Raw genomic sequence first — 16323 nt, forward strand, 5'->3', positions numbered from 1 at the left:
ATAAGGCACTAAGCAAAGGAAATTTTTGGTCGATTTGTTGAACTGAGGGTCCTTTTTTACTATTTCTAGCTTATGTCTCTCCGTCTCACCAGTGTCCGAAAATCACGTAACATCAAGAATGGATTAGCCCGTGATGACTGATAACAGAGGTATTTTCTAAAATACGAAAACAAAACCGACGAATCGTCAGGTCAAAGATACTTGACATTTGTGATAAACTATCCGTCATTAAACAGAACCAGAATGGATATATTTCATCTGTTGACCCATGGTGTGTTAAGGACCCCTCTTATGGACTAATAAGTTAAGGTAGGGTTGCAGACATGATTTCTTACTTCCTTTTATTTTTTCTTTTCTTTTTCCCCTTATATTGGAGATGAAATTGCAACATGTAGAAAGTATGAGTGCCAGGCTTGATTTATCATTTCATTTCGCACAGAGGAATCCACCCGATGTCAAATGAAGTTCGTGCTATCTGCTAGCTATCTGCCTTTCAGGTAAATGAGAAATCCGACCTGGTAATTAGATATACAAAGTCAAATAAATGAAGTTCTTTTTTGAGTACATCTGGCGTTTTGTTTGGCTTTTTTCCCAAAGAAAGAATTCCGCTTGGCCTCATTTAGTGACAGACTCCTTACAATCTGTCAGTTGAATGATTCATTCAGTACCTGCGGAGCTTCAGTCAAGTTTTCTTCAACTGGTATGCGAGCTCAGGTTTGGTTAGTTTTCATCCCGTTCCTTGTACTTTTCTCATCATCAAAAGGAACTCCTGTTACCCGGTCACCCTCTAGAGTACCAAATCCGACCGGATCTTTAGATAAACGAGGTAAGACCAATTGCATTGCTGTCGTTTATATTTGCTTTCCTATAAGCTCAAAGCTTTTGTTTGGATGATAACTCAGTAATTCTCTATCCCAATGTTGAGTGGTTTAACAAGTGCTCGTGAGACAAAATTCTATTTGTCTAGACCCTTCACATCCGACAAGTTATCAGAGTGCGTAACCTGCGGTCGCGCGATTTCAATACACTGTCCCACAAAAAGACTGTGAAAATAGACAAAAAAAGCAAAAGATTGCATGTGGCTACTGATCTAGCACAATTTCTATGACATTGAAAAGAACCAGAGTTTGTATAATGATGCTATTCTTTGCTATTCCATGATGGAAGTGACGCAGGTGATTTGTGTCACATGCAAAACAGAAAACCTACCCTGCTCGCTTAGCAAACTTAGCGCGGGTTCTTTAGGACCGGCATCAGTCGCTGATGGAAATCGTAAATGCTCGGTAAAATTTCCGCACAGCCCCATACTATTGTAAAACAAATCTGTTTTCCTGATGGCAATGTATTGTTTTTGTCATTCTTTTCTCTCTCCAAGAACTGAATGCATAATGTAGTATGCGGCTGTGAGGAAATTTTACCAAATGCTCTCTCTTCGAAAAAATAAAATATTTCTTTAAAGTTTCCACGATGTGGAGATCGAACCTATTTGATATTTCTGCAAGGAAAAGTCTTGATTAATTACGTGCCGGAGATGCCACTGTGAAGTTATTCTGAGATGTTTATCATCCCCCTTAATGTCACGGTAAGAATAGAAAATCATATCTTCGGATCTCCGGGGGATAATTTGTTGATTCCAACGGTTACATGCTCTCTCCTTAAAGAAAAAAAAAATTCTTGTAAGTTTTCATGACGCGCCGATCACACCTCTAAAGATATTTCTGTGAAGAAAAGCTTCGTTTTTTCACGCGCTCTCCTGAAATGATTGTGAGATGTTATTGTCTTCTGCAGCACTCCAAAACAAACAGTAAGTAGCGTCGGAAATTGGTTGAAGATCGGATTTCTATTGTTACCACTGATCACTCGTTCACTCACTCGCTCATCTCGACAACGTATGTGGCTTCACCTTCACCAAACCGACCGAGACCTTTCAATATACACACTATTCATCTTGCCACCCGCCAGGTATTAAGAAAGGCTTTATTAAAGGAGAAGCTGTCAGACTTCTAAGAACAAACTCCTCGGAAAGAAATTTCCAGGAGGCCATGTGTAACTTCAAAACGACTTGAAGCACGTGGTTACCCAAAAAGCCTAATTGAAAAAACGTTATCTGAGGTCTCGTTTGCCGCAAGGCAGTCGACACTTAAAACAACAAAAAAACTAAAGGCAAAATATTGCCTTTTGTGACAGCATACCACCCAGGGGTGAAAAATTTAAAACAAATATTGATGCAAGAATGGAACCTCATCCAAAATCAGCCACTGCTGAAAAAAATTTACAAAACGCCTCCGATTATATCATACAAAAGAGGTAAATCGCTCAAAGACATACTCGTCAGAGCGAAGCTTTAATTAAAGGCTTTTGCGTCGCAAACGTAAAACCACACAGGGGAGTCTGTGTAGGCCTGTCTATGACCTTTTCAGAAAATGACTAATGGATCTTTCAATTTGTAGGGGTACACCAATTATCAGCTGCTTTTTGGCTCTTTGTCAGGCTGCTTCTCTCTAAGGCCCTGGTCGCACTGGAGCTCTTTTTGTTTGTTTTTTTAAGTGAAAAATCTGTCGACAATTAGTGAAAAATACTATTCCGCTAGTCTAATTTGGCGCGCGATGGCACGCGTTAAGGAAAATCACTGCGTAGCGCTGGTTCGACAATCAATAGGACTTTATCTTTACGATTTCTTGCGTTTATTTATGATCCATACAATATCCGAACTTTCTACATTCAAACGATCTCGATCTTTCTGTTACAAAATAGTGATTCTATTTATCTGATACAGAATCACTATTTTGTAACAGAAAGATCGAGATTGTTTGAATCTAGAAAGTTCGGATATTGCATGGATCGTAAATAAACTACGTAAAACCAAGATTGAGATTAATTACTCGCGATTTACTAAAATCCTAAGCTATTTGTAGCGCTGTAGTTGTGTCTTCTGTCGTAATTATGTCCTCACACCTAATAACCAATAGAATGCGGTTTTACTTCTTCCAATAAAAGTGCGTTGTGATCTGTCTTCTGCGTGTCACTTCTCAACTAGGGGAGAAAAGCAAGGCAAAATTGTTAGAAGACCGTAAAGATTTCCTCGCTCGAAGTTTGAGAACTTCAAAAGGGGTACATTCTGTGAAATTCATCATCATTCATCATCCTTTACGTGGAATATATCCTACTGACATGCCGTAGCCATCTTTACCCCGATTTTCCAATTTGATCAGTGAATTCTAGAAAAACGGAGTAAATTCTGTGAAATTCATCCTTTATGTAATCCTTGGATTATATCCTTCTGACTTGCCATAACTATCTTTACCACGATTTTCGATTTGATCACTAGGTGAATTTGTCATAAACGAGATAAGTTATGACAAACCACCCACAAGAGCAATACATCCTACAGTGATTTATAAACAGTACTAAAAAAAGAACACAAAACAACAACAACAAGTACATTGTTTACATTGACAATCCATAGTTTAGGAACCCATGTGTTATATCTTTAACAGCGACATCCAATGTTCAACATCAAAGTCCATTCGTCTGTTATTACAAGAGAACTGATTTTATTTAAACGCAGGAGACTTTGAGGAGGTCCCAGGATAAAATAGACCGACGAACTGTGGTTGCTGATTATTCACCCCTGTCTCTCGGTCGGTGGTTTTTGTTTAGGTAATTGAAAGAGAGGATGGAAAGCGAGCATGGCTCAGGGGATACCGTACTGGCTTTCATGTTATGTACGTGTTCATAAGTTTCACGTGAAGAATTTGGTTTTCAAATATCATTGTCTTTCTGATCAGCTTGATTCCACAGAGCGCTCTGTGACAGTATGAAACCACAGGCGAGCAAGTACATGAGAAAAGGGCTTTTCTCATGTACGTAAAAAACCTCGAAATATGGGTTCCCTTCAACGTAGTAAGCAGTCAGATAACAAGCAATGCACTGTGGAAGTAAGGTGATGTTTTTTTGTGAGAATTTTACTTATTTTTTATTCCTTAGAGCGGTCGTAATCCTCATAATTTCTCCATGACTGTTATTTCGTAAGATTATTATCTCACAGCTGGAGCTTGGGCTGCCTGTGTATGAAATATGCGGCCAGCTGTAACAGCTAAAATCAGCGGAACCGCAATAAAATCACAATCTACTACTTCAACTTTTTTTCTGACGGAGGGTTAGAATATTCATATTAAACAACTGAAGGCCAAACTTCTGTGAATGACGCAGACAAATAATCACAACTGTGACCTCTCAGTCAATCTCACCTCCGGCAGATCAGGATGAAGCGTCAAAAATATATAATTTTATGTCGACGAACCATACTCTATGATCTTGAACTATTAAAGAAAATAAAACAATCGTGATATGACGCCCCATTGTGCTTTTGTCTTAGCTTGTGGGTAAAACGTTGTCATTGGAGTCGCAAGTCGAGCAATGAAGACTGTAAATAAAGCAAGACTGCAAATAAAGCGTGAACAATGCTTTGGTCGAAAATCGCTTTGTTATTTACGCGGCAAGTTCTTCTTTCACGTTTGGGTAATAACAACGATGCGATCACAGGGTGTTAACGAAGAAACTATAGAACCTCAAGGGAAGTAATGTGTGTGAGAGAGGCCAATGATCTGCGGATAGCAAGTTTTCCTGAAATCGGCAAGAGGTTGTTCATCCGTTGTTACCGGAAAATACTGGTCAAATTTTTTACTTATCCCGACCCCCTTCAATGAGTACTTTTGCTTGAAGACAGAACTACAACGGAGTCTCTCCGAACATTCTTGCTACAAGACTGCAATAACCGTGCTACGCTCAATTATATACACCTAAATCTTAAGTAACTCAACTGTCAACAAACCGCTTAATTACTAAATTAGAAAATAAAATATCACACCTATGCTTACAAAGATTGTTTCGAGGGAAACGAGGTGTTTGAGAGCGAATTTGGGTGGAGTGGGCGGGCACGCTTATTAAATAGCACAGCAGCAGGACAAAAATTAAAACAACAGATAACTCACAAAGAAAACTCTGCGAGCACATGGAGATAGAAATGAGTGGAATCAGGAGCCCATTACTTTGAGCTCCTGCTGGAATAGAAAAGAAAGAAATCCTCTGTGCCAAGAGAATATCATTCGATATTCTCTTGCCTTCACTGATTCCGCTGTCGTTGAAGCCTAAAAAAAGTTTGGATATTTGAAGCCTTTTTTCAGCTCTGTAATAGTTGGCGCAATGCATTTCCATATAAGATGACTCTGAATTAGAGCTAATAACAGACGTTGAGTGAACCAATCAGAGCTCTAGAAATGCAATATTTGGAGTTTGCATAGCCAGTTAAAACGCTCCTTCATCGCCATCCAATGTTTTAGTAATGCTAAATAATATTATCTGGAACAGTTTCAATTTTCCTCCATATTTTTTAACAGAAGCATGCAAATTCGACTTTGAAAATGGGCTCCATGGCTGGGAAAAGACTGGTACAGCTTTCAATAACCAGCCGACATACGGTGACAACCCTACAGCTCGGAATCGGGGACAACCTGCCAAACAGCAAGGGGATTGGTGGATTGGGGGTGCCGAGGACAGACCATCAAATGTGTCAAAGGCAGGACTACTGCAAGGTGACAGACCACAGGGAACCATCACTTCGCCACCCTTTAAAATCATGGGCAGTACCATTGCATTCCTCATCGGTGGAGGCTGTGATATAAACACTGTTCGTGCTGAATTGATTGTCAATAACAAGGTAAGAATCATGAATGTAAATACTTTCGAATGAGTAAAACTAAAGAGAAAGAAGGAATCAGAAAAAAATTTTGAGAGAAAAGAGGCTGTGGGCGTTAGTCACCGTGATATGAAAAAGTGCAACGAGAACGTACTATAAATAATGGTAATAGTTGCGAGTGGAGTTTAATTCAGTCTGTAAACATACCCGTGATTAACAAAATGGGACGACTGCGAACGCCACTATTTCTCTCTTAGCTAGCGAATCATGTTAAGTTACGTGAAACAGATCCTGCATACTAAGTTTTTACCTTCAGTTTGTTGATTCTTTCCAAAGCGACTTTTCACCTAAAATTTCATACTTTTGCGGTTAAGATCGGGAAAAACAAAAACAAGATTGATATTATGAAAATTGTAAAGGACCCATTGCATAGATTAGAATTACACTTAAAAAGATAACTAAAGAGAAAATAGCCCTTAAATTTTTTTACATAACAACAGAAAAACAGAGAATTCGAGTGAGAAAGAGCGTACCCTAAGTACCGCCCCCAAAAGAACAACCAGCCGTTCATGTAAGTTGACTGATTATAAATTCAGTGCAGGAGATGAAAAGTATAAGTTGTTTACGCCTTTCGTCACCTTACAGAAAGAGGTGTTGAATGTGCTAAATTAAAAATTAACACGAAATTAATCTGGAAACGAGCCTGAAAAGAATCGGAAGTGTAAGAAGGAGGAATTTCTAGGAACCGATCAAATTACTCTCTTATTCATCAAGTGGATTATCATAAATGAAATACATCTTATAATTACCGAAAGATAATTGATATATTACCGCAAGCTCCAATCACCGTAGAGAGTGAACATCTGCTTTCATGTCAAACTCGCGATGGGAGAATACATATGCCATAATCAAACGGCTTAATGCAAACTTTTGTGAGGTTAAATGAATTCTTTTCTCCCAGAAAGAAACAATATAACAGTTACTCTACTAACAAAGTAAGACCGCCATCGAAATAGGAAATTATCAACTGCTTACAATATTTTTTAACTGAATACCTTATGCTTATACGCACATTCCCAACACCAAGGTAAGAAAGCTCTTATAATGCTTCCAAATAAGATATGTTTTAAGTTTTTCGTTTAACATCTGATTGCAGCTGACTGGCCAATTACAACTGTAAAAAAATTATTAGTGAAAAATAAAGCAGCTAATGCACCAATTACATTTGAGGAAATGGTAATGGTTATGATTAAAAACTAAACGGCTGAAAAACGGCTTTTTCTTTGTTCTACCATTTAGCAAACACTTTAGCCTCCACATTATTAGAATAGCCTCGGTTGAACTAAGAGAATTCAGAGAGGAGACGGAGGAGATAGCGAACGCTTTTGTAGAAACTAGAAACGTCTGTATTAATCTTGAGTTAAAAAAAGACATCTTTACAATCTATCCACGATGCACAGCCCTAGAGGGTTCCTTGTACAAATCTGTTATTTCCTCAAGTCTCATTTCCGACCCTGTGACCGCGAGCTTTGGTATTCCAGCTGGTAAATCACTTTGTCCTTTGAAAAAAATTAAATTAAACCTTGCGCTACTAAGACGTTGATTTATGGCTGTTGACGCTCTGTCAAATCTCTTTTATAGTGCGGTGCGTCCCATGCACCTTACTGAGTGAGGATTACTTCACTGTTTATACTGCTCCATGGATGATTTTTTTTTTGGCTTTATTACTGGATATACATGTCACATGGATATACATGTTACTAATGCTTGTTCGCCAAATGAACTATTTGAAAGATGTAGAAAATTAATCACAATTTCTTTTTTTCCCGAGTGACTCTTGAGATTACATATTCTCTCAGTTGTTTTGATACTCCTTCGCTCGCTTTTTAGGTTGTGCGAAGAACAACCGGTAAGTGCCATGAAACAATGACCCGTCAATTCTGGTATGTTCGGGACTTTATTGGTCAACTTGCTCAAGTCAAATTGGTTGACTTCAGCTCTCGTGGATGGGGTCACATCAACTTTGACGATCTTGAAGGCGACATAACCTGCTCAAACCTGGAAAACACTGGTATTTATTTAGCTTAGGAGGTTTAAAATTCTAAGGTGAATATTATAGGATCAACCTGTGACAATTTTCAAGAAAACTTTTCTGGTATAAATCCATCTTGGAACTAGCTGGAGAAGTAAACTGTTTGGATCAGCTTTCATGAACGATGAAAACTGACTGAGTCAGGTATCCACGGATGATATGTAGTTATTGACAGAATGAGAGGGCTGCACGGGAAAACATTTGTCTGGGTGCACTCGGTCTGTTTGTCACAACCGAGAACCAAATAAGTGTTAATCATATGAACAGTAAGTCTGGAAATTTTGAGATTATGTTTGAACTTAAATAAGACGTGATTTCAAACAGGAGAACGACGAGCGCTTACCTAAAAGCATTTTAAAACGAAAGCTTTTTCCTTTATTTCCCCTAGTCAGAACAAGAAACTCACTCTTTAACAAAATACTCAACTTTTTCTTTCATTTCTGTTTTATTTTAAGTCTTTGAAACTGAGCCGTGCAGGTGCGGGGTCGGACGACTTTTCTGGACCGGCTTACGTTAGCCCATCCGGCCTTTCATAAATCAGGTTTAATTATACGCTTTTTTACAGGATTGCGTGGGCTGGGCTTTACGACTGATATCTTAAAAACCGATATCTCTAAAGAAAGCTGTGTGTTCGACTTCGAAGAAGGTATTGATGACTGGCATAGAACCGGTTCAGCGTTTGACAGCCAGCCGACATACGGTGACAACCCGACAGCTCGTAGAAGAGGACAGCATGCCAATCAACAAGGGAACTGGTGGATTGGAGGATACGAGAGGCGGCCTTCAAAATCGGCTCCTGCAGGATACGGACAAGGAGACGGGCTACAAGGGACTCTTACGACTCCATCATTCATCATCGGGGGAAAATACATTACATTCTTGATCGGTGGAGGTTGTAACATCAATTCCGTTCGCGCTGAACTGATTATTGATTATGAGGTATAATTCAACTAAAGATCATTCACTGAATCACCTGGTGTTAATGAAAGTTACTTTAAAACGTTTATTTGCTATCGATTTTTGTGACGGAAGGGATTCATTACTTCTGGACTTCAAGCTTTACTCAGGTTCAGAGTAATATATTAAGGAACTCGTTCAAGGGCGCATGTCAGTGGAAGAAACAATTGAAACTCGCAAAATACATCGTTGTTCTGTTTCAGGTTGTCAGAAAAGCGACCGGGGAGTGCCACGAGACAATGACCCGTAAATTCTGGGAAGTTGGAGATTTCATTGGCCGAACTGCGCAAGTCAAACTGGTGGACTTAAGCTCTGGAAGCTGGGGTCACATCAACTTTGATGATCTGAGAGGCGACATTACCTGTTCAGCCCCTGAAAACAGTGGTACTTATATTTCTGTTAGGTTTAAATCATTTAAACTTCGTTATCCTATGTGTGTCTATCGTGTGGCCACGCAGACTTCTAGACAGTATGAATGGTTAGACTAGAATCCGCTTGAAATGATGTACGAGGTTGGAGATACTCTATGCATTTTCTTGGTTGGTGAAACCTCTGTGTCACAGGAGACATGCGGCATTGATGCCTTGCATATATCGGAGACTAATTACAAAGTTACATATGCAAAGGTAAAATTTCTCGTGAACCGAACTCCGTTGGTTTTATAAAATTAGTCTCTTCTAGTTGTTAAGAGCGTCAAAGAGTATTAAGCTCAATTTAACACAAAAGTCAATTGAGTAATAACGGTAGGGAATGTTGTTCCTTTGGTTCATTCCACAGATATTCTTGACAAAGCATTATGCAGCTTTGACTTTGAAGAAGGACTTGATGGCTGGGTTAGGACTGGTACAGCATTTGACAACCAGCCGACCTACGGTGATAACCCTACAGCTCGGAACCAAAGACAACCTGCCAATCAACACGGGGACTGGTGGATTGGAGGATACGAGGACCGACCATCGAAGTGGGCCACAGCAGGACGAAGCCAGTTGGATGCACCACAGGGAACTCTTACGTCTCCAACATTTGACATACAGGGAAATTATATTTCGTTTCTGATTGGTGGAGGCTGTGACGTAGACGCCATTCGTGCTGAGTTAATAGTCGATGACAGAGTGAGTAAGACACTGAATTTGGATAATGTGGGGTTTACCTTGCAGGACTTGACAAAAAATAGGCTGGTGAGCCCAAGTAAGACCGCCAGATACCATAGTGGAGACATTTTCCTCCAATCATAGACAGAGTCGGGCGAGAGAATTCTGTTCATCAATAGTTCTTTAAGCTGCTTAAGAAATTCACAGCCCATGATAAATTCGACAACACCAGTAACTCTTTCTAGTTCAAATGTGTGCAAGGAATCCTTGCAGTTAAAAATACGTATGCGTTATTGATCAAGCGTGACGTCAAGATGGCTAGATATTGGCCGAGTTCTTTGTTTCTGTGTGTTTTTATGGATTGAGACGAAGTCGAGGTCCATAAAAACCCAAAACAAGAACTCGGCCAATATCCAGCCATCTTGACCTAACAAGCATGGTCAATAAAGGATTTACAATGTAGCAAAAAGATTTCGCAAAATGGGTAGCTAATAAAAACACAGCCATCTACCATCTTGGATGCCGATCCAGCCATATCCTTAGTTCATTTGTACCACTTGGTGCATAATTCTCTACTCTGATCGGCTGAGTGTGTGCCGTAATGCCCCTGTATACTACTAATGTTAGCAAATATATTGCAAAGTTTAAAAAGCTATGCCCTCCTCCTTATGTTTTTTCCTTAGCTGAGAGAATCACACAAAAAATACTTTTATCTCTTTCAGGTTGTCAGGAATGCAACTGGTAATTGCCACGAGACAATGACACGAAAATTCTGGCATGTTGGAGATCTTCTCGGTCATTTTGCACAAGTGCGTCTGGTCGATTTTAGCTCTGAAGGCTGGGGTCACATCAACTTTGACGATATGAAGGGCGACATAATTTGCACGGGCTCTAATGAAGACATTGACACTTTCCTTTAAGTTTTCGATTAGAAAATGAAAAACAGTCAGAGTATTCCATAAAACTTTATATGATAAATGGATTAAGTTCAAGCAATCAAGGTAAAAAGCTTTATTTTCACCTCTTTAGTTCCTGTTTGTAAACTTGCTTGTTTTTTTCCTTAGTATTTCTCTATTAGACAATGTATCAGGGTCGTAAATGTACTGGACTCCGCTGCACTATTACTGAGCTCAAAGCGGGGACACCATGTTGGTGCCTATCCAAGTGGCCTCAACATGGCGGCCATGAAGTAACGTAATCATTTGTTACCTTTTTTGGCCCCTAAAGTCATTAGTTATCCACCGTGGATAAAAGCACATAGCGATCATTCAGCGATCATAGCGGCCGTGAAGTACCGTAATAATTTGTTGTCTTTTTTGGCCTCTCAAGTAATTAGTTACCATCGTGGATAAAAGCACATAGCAACCATTGCTTCGATCGCAGTTGTAGATTTTGAGTGAACCAGACAAAAGTCCTTTAAATGAACCAGTTCTGATATCAAGACAGCATATCCAACATAAGTTATCTTTATTCACTTTATGTACTACAGTAGTATTAACGTGGAAATTGTGTAATTGAGAACAATATAAAAAAAATGACTTTTTAGACAAGCACTGAAACATGTTTCTGTTTTTTTACAATTCAGTTGGTCAGTTACCATACTATTTTCAGGATTTTGAAATGTCGCCTTCGTATAAACGCCGCACTCAAATAATGAAAAATTTAATAAACGCTGTGGCGTTTAATCGAATAAATACGGTAATTCCCTGTGCAAAGCGAGCCAAAGAGAAATCTTCAAGCGCTAGACCAATGTTAATGCAGATCTTAGTTATTTATGTCTTACAGCACTGGAGGTTGTGCCCGTTCTTTATGAGATATTTATGTAATGCTTTCCTTCATCTCAGAAGCATTTCCATTGATAAACAAGTTTACCATGTACATTTCCTTGTGTGGCCTTCATAATTATCCAACCCTGTTTGGGTTTGCTTCGATTTGAAGTACTGAAAAGATAGTTTTGCAAGCTGAAATTAGGATCTTTTAAGTTGTACTCAAAATGATGAATATTGTCCTACTGACCTTTGAATGTATTTTCACTGCTGTGAAAACCGTGACACAAATTCTTCTGCTGTTTCTCTGCAGGGTTTCTCAAAGGAAGCACCAAGTGGGGCTGGCATGGATTCCCCTATAGAACATAAGGGTTGATTATGGGATCCTGTATAGAATTATTTGTATCGAACCAACAAAATTCCAAATCACGTTATTATACACTGACATCAACGAATTCTCTTTCTTTGATACGTGTTTCGAATTCAGGCAAAGGTTCAGACAGGTCAGCTCCCGAACAACTGGCTTCCCCATAGTCTTTCATTAGATGAGAAAAAAGATGTTTTTGGAGAACCAATAAAGCTATTGTTGTTTAATTAACGAAACGTTTTCATTTAAATCGATTTTGTATTGTCTCTGTTAACCTCTAACTTTTGAAGAGCTCAACTTTTCTCAGTTCGGTCGGCCACTTCCGAATCGTCGTCGTCTACCGACTGTATGGGTCGTTTTTATACTTCCGAATAATTTGCTTCTGGTAGGGCCTGAATCGTCGGTACAGCACCAGGAAGAAAAATGACTGATACAAATAACAGAATGTTCGAACGGCTCGACGGAATCGGCTATTTTCACTTGAACAAATTTCACAAATTGTCGCTTCAAATTTGCGTCATTTGGAAATATTTGCATTGGATGCCCAGTTTTGTTTGAATCAGTAGAAAACTGGACGGCACAACGTTTTACCATTAGGAAAAAAATTAATATATTGAAGTCAACTGTAAGTAAAAAAATCATGACGAGACCGGCAAACAACGGCTGTGGAAAAGACTCCTTCGTGTCACGCGATTATAAAACAAGACTTCGGAGGTTCCACCCGTGACGTGACAGGAAAGATGGCGCCATTCAAGATGGCGAATGTTTCGAATTTGAAAGAGCTTTTACAAAGTGAAAATGGACTTTTGAGAAAAAAAGAATGGTACCTCCGGTGTACTTGATATATTTACTAAACATCTATGTGAAAAGAATATGAACGTTTTTTTGGGTTTACATGCCTTTTAACTTTATTCGTAGACAAAGAAATGACACGTGTAGATTAGTATTCCCTCCTTTTCGAGCGAATACCGTCACGCGAGTCAAAAAATTTAGGTGTTCGCATTCGACTCTAAGAATTTCGCGCAGCGCGTTAACACGAATCACTAATTCTTTTCTCTGGCGCGAAGAACTTCGCCGAAAAGCAGGGGCTGCTCGTAGTCTACCAATAGCTATGATGAATGCTTCTGGCGCCTCAGTCTGCTCTGGTTGTTTTAAAACCGAAATTAATATTTCTGCAGCTCATCAACCGTGACTAGACTCTAAAGTTGACAATACCTCGACAAATATCGCCGCTTTTTGACAGATTTCTGGACGATGGCCCATAAAACTTTCGCGTTGTGTGCGCCAAAGTTAAACTCTCTTTCTCTGCAGTCTATACTTTTCAATTTTTTTTTCACGGATTGTTCCTAACAAGGGCCTACTCGTAACGGGAGCCCTGAACCTCTCAGGAACGCCACTTCCATTTGTCACGAGCTGCTTACATTGTGACAAAAAAGCGGTATGCAAATATCTTTTCTCTGTTTTGATTTCCTATGATTAACTATCCACATGGCAATTCAGCCCTTTCTGAAAAAGTTCTTCTTGGTTCCTCGGTGGCAACTGCGAAAATCCAACGTTTCTCGGGCTTGATGATTATGAATTTTCGCTTAAGCTCTGAAATCGCTATGACACAGAATAATTCGAAGGCTAAATATTCATTTAACCACGACATATGGTGTAACGCCTGACAAGAAAAAAAAACACGTTTGAATCAAACTACTACAATGGTATGAGTCATCATATCAACTAATGTTCACTTCGTGGAGATAACACTCTTCAAGACTGAAACATCTCTCGTTATTATGGGTTATCGAATATTTTTCTGTTTTATCGCTGCTCTTGTGACTCTTGATTCACTGAAGGGGTCATCAACAAGAAAGAAATGTTCTTCTGAGGTGGATTCAGGGAATGTCATAATTAAAGGTGGCTACAATGTTTTGAACCTATGCTCAAAGAGCATACAGAAGACGCTGAAATCTTTGGACCAGCGACTGATTGCTCTGGAGAAACCAAAAGGTACAAATGCTTGTTTAAAACTGTTGAGTGTAGCTAGTTCCTAGAAAAAAAAGCCCGGCCTTCAGAATTTTAATTTAGAGAAATTTCAAACTCGAGTGCGAAATTTCGGTCTTCTTGCTCAGTACTCTTTCTGATTCGCAGCACGTTAGTCAGAGGATTTTGAAAGATTTTGCTGTGGGTGTCCCTGTTCAGACTTTTACATCCACTTATAATTAAGTTAGATTATCAGCTGGCATAGGAGCTCTGGTAAGTCCCAAATAAATAGATGATCTTAATGGTACTTGTACTGTGAAAATACAGATTTGCGGCCTAATGGATCCCGGTTCACCAGAGCTGCTGTAGTTTTGGATCAGGGTTCTTGCATAGTTCTGCTGTTTTGGCCAGATCTGGCAAATTATCAGAGTTATAACAGCTCTGTGCTGATCAAACAAACTAAAGTCGTCAAATGGCTAACGTTTACAAAGCACCGTCTGAGTCTCAAACCGCATAATTCATCTGAAAAATTACCCACAGTGTCGCGGCTTAAGACACGTCTATGTAGCCTCTGAATTGCAAGAAGGAAGAAGCGCGAAGCAAGACTAAATCTTTACCTGATGATTTTAAACGTTCAGTTGTGTAGGAGGCATAAAGTAAACTGTAAGATAAATAGACTGAACTTGAAATCTTTTATTATCCAAGTCAAAGCCTGCAAGTTCGACTTTGAACGCGGAATAGGGGCCTGGGCTAAAACTGGTACAGTGTTCAATAACCAGCCGACCTACGGTGACAACCCTACAGCTAGGAACCGGGGACAACCTGCCAATCAGCAGGGGGACTGGTGGATTGGGGGATACAAGAACAGACCCTCTATATCTACCCCTGGATAGTACAGGGAGACAGGCCACAAGGAACTCTTACCTCTCCACCCTTCAAAATAAATGGCAAGAACGTCTCATTCCTGATCGGCGGAGGCTGTGATATCAAATTGATTCGAGCAGAGTTGATCATTGGTGCGAAGGTAAGAATGCATAGATAGTTGGAACGCTTTTAACTGACCAAGCCGCTTTAATACCATTGCGAAGTTTTTTTTAAAATTTCTAAGGATAACAACCACAGAGGATTCTAAGATCTTCCAGGGGGAAATTTGCGAAGGTAATGGATTACTAAAATCTTGAGAATGAATCTGTGAAAAGGAGAGATATCAACAAAAAAAATTACAATTATCTTCGAATTAATTTTAGCGCAGTTTTCAGTCCTACCTTGAACAGATATCGCTGGCTTGTTCAGGTAGAAACTTGCATTGAATGGTTATATAAACTGGATACGGAGACATTTCACTGTTTTTAAGCCTGATGGTTATCCATTTGCTCACGAAATTAAGAGAATGTCTCTGTAAGAGCGGTCCGGTCGATTTTGCTTGAGACACGGATTTCGCTCGTTTCTCGTGTGTTGAAAGACATTCATCTACCTATACTAAAACCGCAATCAGTTTGATCGGATCTCTTTATTTTTCAGAGTTTTACGGAAATTAAATTTTACAGTTAATAATCGTAAGTAATGTAATTCACTGGTGACTATAATGACACATTGTAGGAGATTTTATCACCCTTTCTCCTTCATCTTAGCTCCACCTATCGTTTTCTAGGTGGTGAAACAAGTCACTGGAAAATGTCATGAGACCATGATTCGAAAATTCTGGGATGTTGGAGCTTACGTTGGCAAAAGTGCACGCGTCAAACTGGTTGACTTCAGCTCCGGATCATGGGGTCATATAAATTTTGATGATCTTAAGGGCGACATAAGTTGCGAGTAACGCTGCAACAATTTTTTTTGTCTTCTCGAGCTTAGAGGAGTTCAAACGGAAAAGGGGGGAGTTATAAGGTAAATTGAGGGTTGTTAAACGTCAATGTAATCCTTTATAAATGTGGGAAATAAAGTCATCTACCATGCTAAATTTTTGTTTGTATTTCATGTTCTTACGATCTGTAGGATGGAAAAAGCAGCCATAATGCACACGTATTAATTTAAAAATCATTGCAATGACACAGCATGGTGTGTGAGGATAGTGTGTGTGTGTGTGGGTGTGGGGGGGGGAGGGGGGGGACACAGCATGGTGTGTGAGGATAGTGTGTGTGTGGGTGTGGGTGTGGGGGGGGGAGGGGGGGAGAGGGGGCAGAGTTCGTGATTCAACTATCAATAGGAATGTGTAAACGGATGTAGCGACCATTTGCTCCTGCTCAATTTTCCACAAGAAAACTGATATTCCATCAAAGAAGTGTAGCCTTACTTCCTCTGTCATTTTATGACACCTACATGGGAGCTAAGCTGATCTTTCTTCCCTGTCCTTCCCAGAGCTTTCAAAACTTGTCTAGATAGAT

General features: G+C 39.6%; 2 protein-coding genes across 3 annotated transcripts; both read left to right on the forward strand.

The window, feature by feature from the left end:
• The first annotated feature begins 652 nt into the window (after positions 1-652).
• LOC131780254 (uncharacterized) lies at positions 653-11391 on the forward strand. 2 transcript variants are annotated; one of them, XM_066163821.1, is made up of 7 exons: positions 653-826; positions 5400-5719; positions 7589-7769; positions 8356-8729; positions 8951-9131; positions 9525-9859; positions 10561-11391. In XM_066163821.1, the coding sequence occupies exons 1-7, from the start codon at positions 703-705 to the stop codon at positions 10756-10758; spliced, it is 1713 nt and encodes a 570-aa protein (XP_066019918.1). In that variant the 5' UTR covers positions 653-702; the 3' UTR covers positions 10759-11391. The 2 variants fall into 2 exon arrangements, with proteins under 2 accessions (XP_066019918.1, XP_058952858.2); XM_059096875.2 differs by having other exon boundaries at positions 9540-9859.
• Positions 11392-13752: 2361 nt separating this feature from the next.
• Positions 13753-15863, forward strand: LOC131780268 (uncharacterized). Its single transcript, XM_066163824.1, is given in 4 exon segments — positions 13753-13966; positions 14645-14827; positions 14830-14963; positions 15591-15863. Coding segments are annotated over 4 exon segments (699 nt in total). The 3' UTR covers positions 15759-15863.
• The last annotated feature ends 460 nt before the right edge of the window (positions 15864-16323 follow it).

Source organism: Pocillopora verrucosa, chromosome 3 (genome assembly GCF_036669915.1).
Source record: "Pocillopora verrucosa isolate sample1 chromosome 3, ASM3666991v2, whole genome shotgun sequence".
NCBI lineage: Eukaryota > Metazoa > Cnidaria > Anthozoa > Scleractinia > Pocilloporidae > Pocillopora > Pocillopora verrucosa.

Coding starts and splice junctions, on each gene's coding strand:
- LOC131780254 (XM_066163821.1), top strand. CDS start 703: ATGCGAGCTCAGGTTTGGTTAGTTTTCATCCCGTTCCTTGTACTTTTC. Junction 5,720..7,588: donor AATTGATTGTCAATAACAAG/GTAAGAATCATG, acceptor CTCGCTTTTTAG/GTTGTGCGAAGAACAACCGG. Junction 9,132..9,524: donor TTCAGCCCCTGAAAACAGTG/GTACTTATATTT, acceptor TTCATTCCACAG/ATATTCTTGACAAAGCATTA.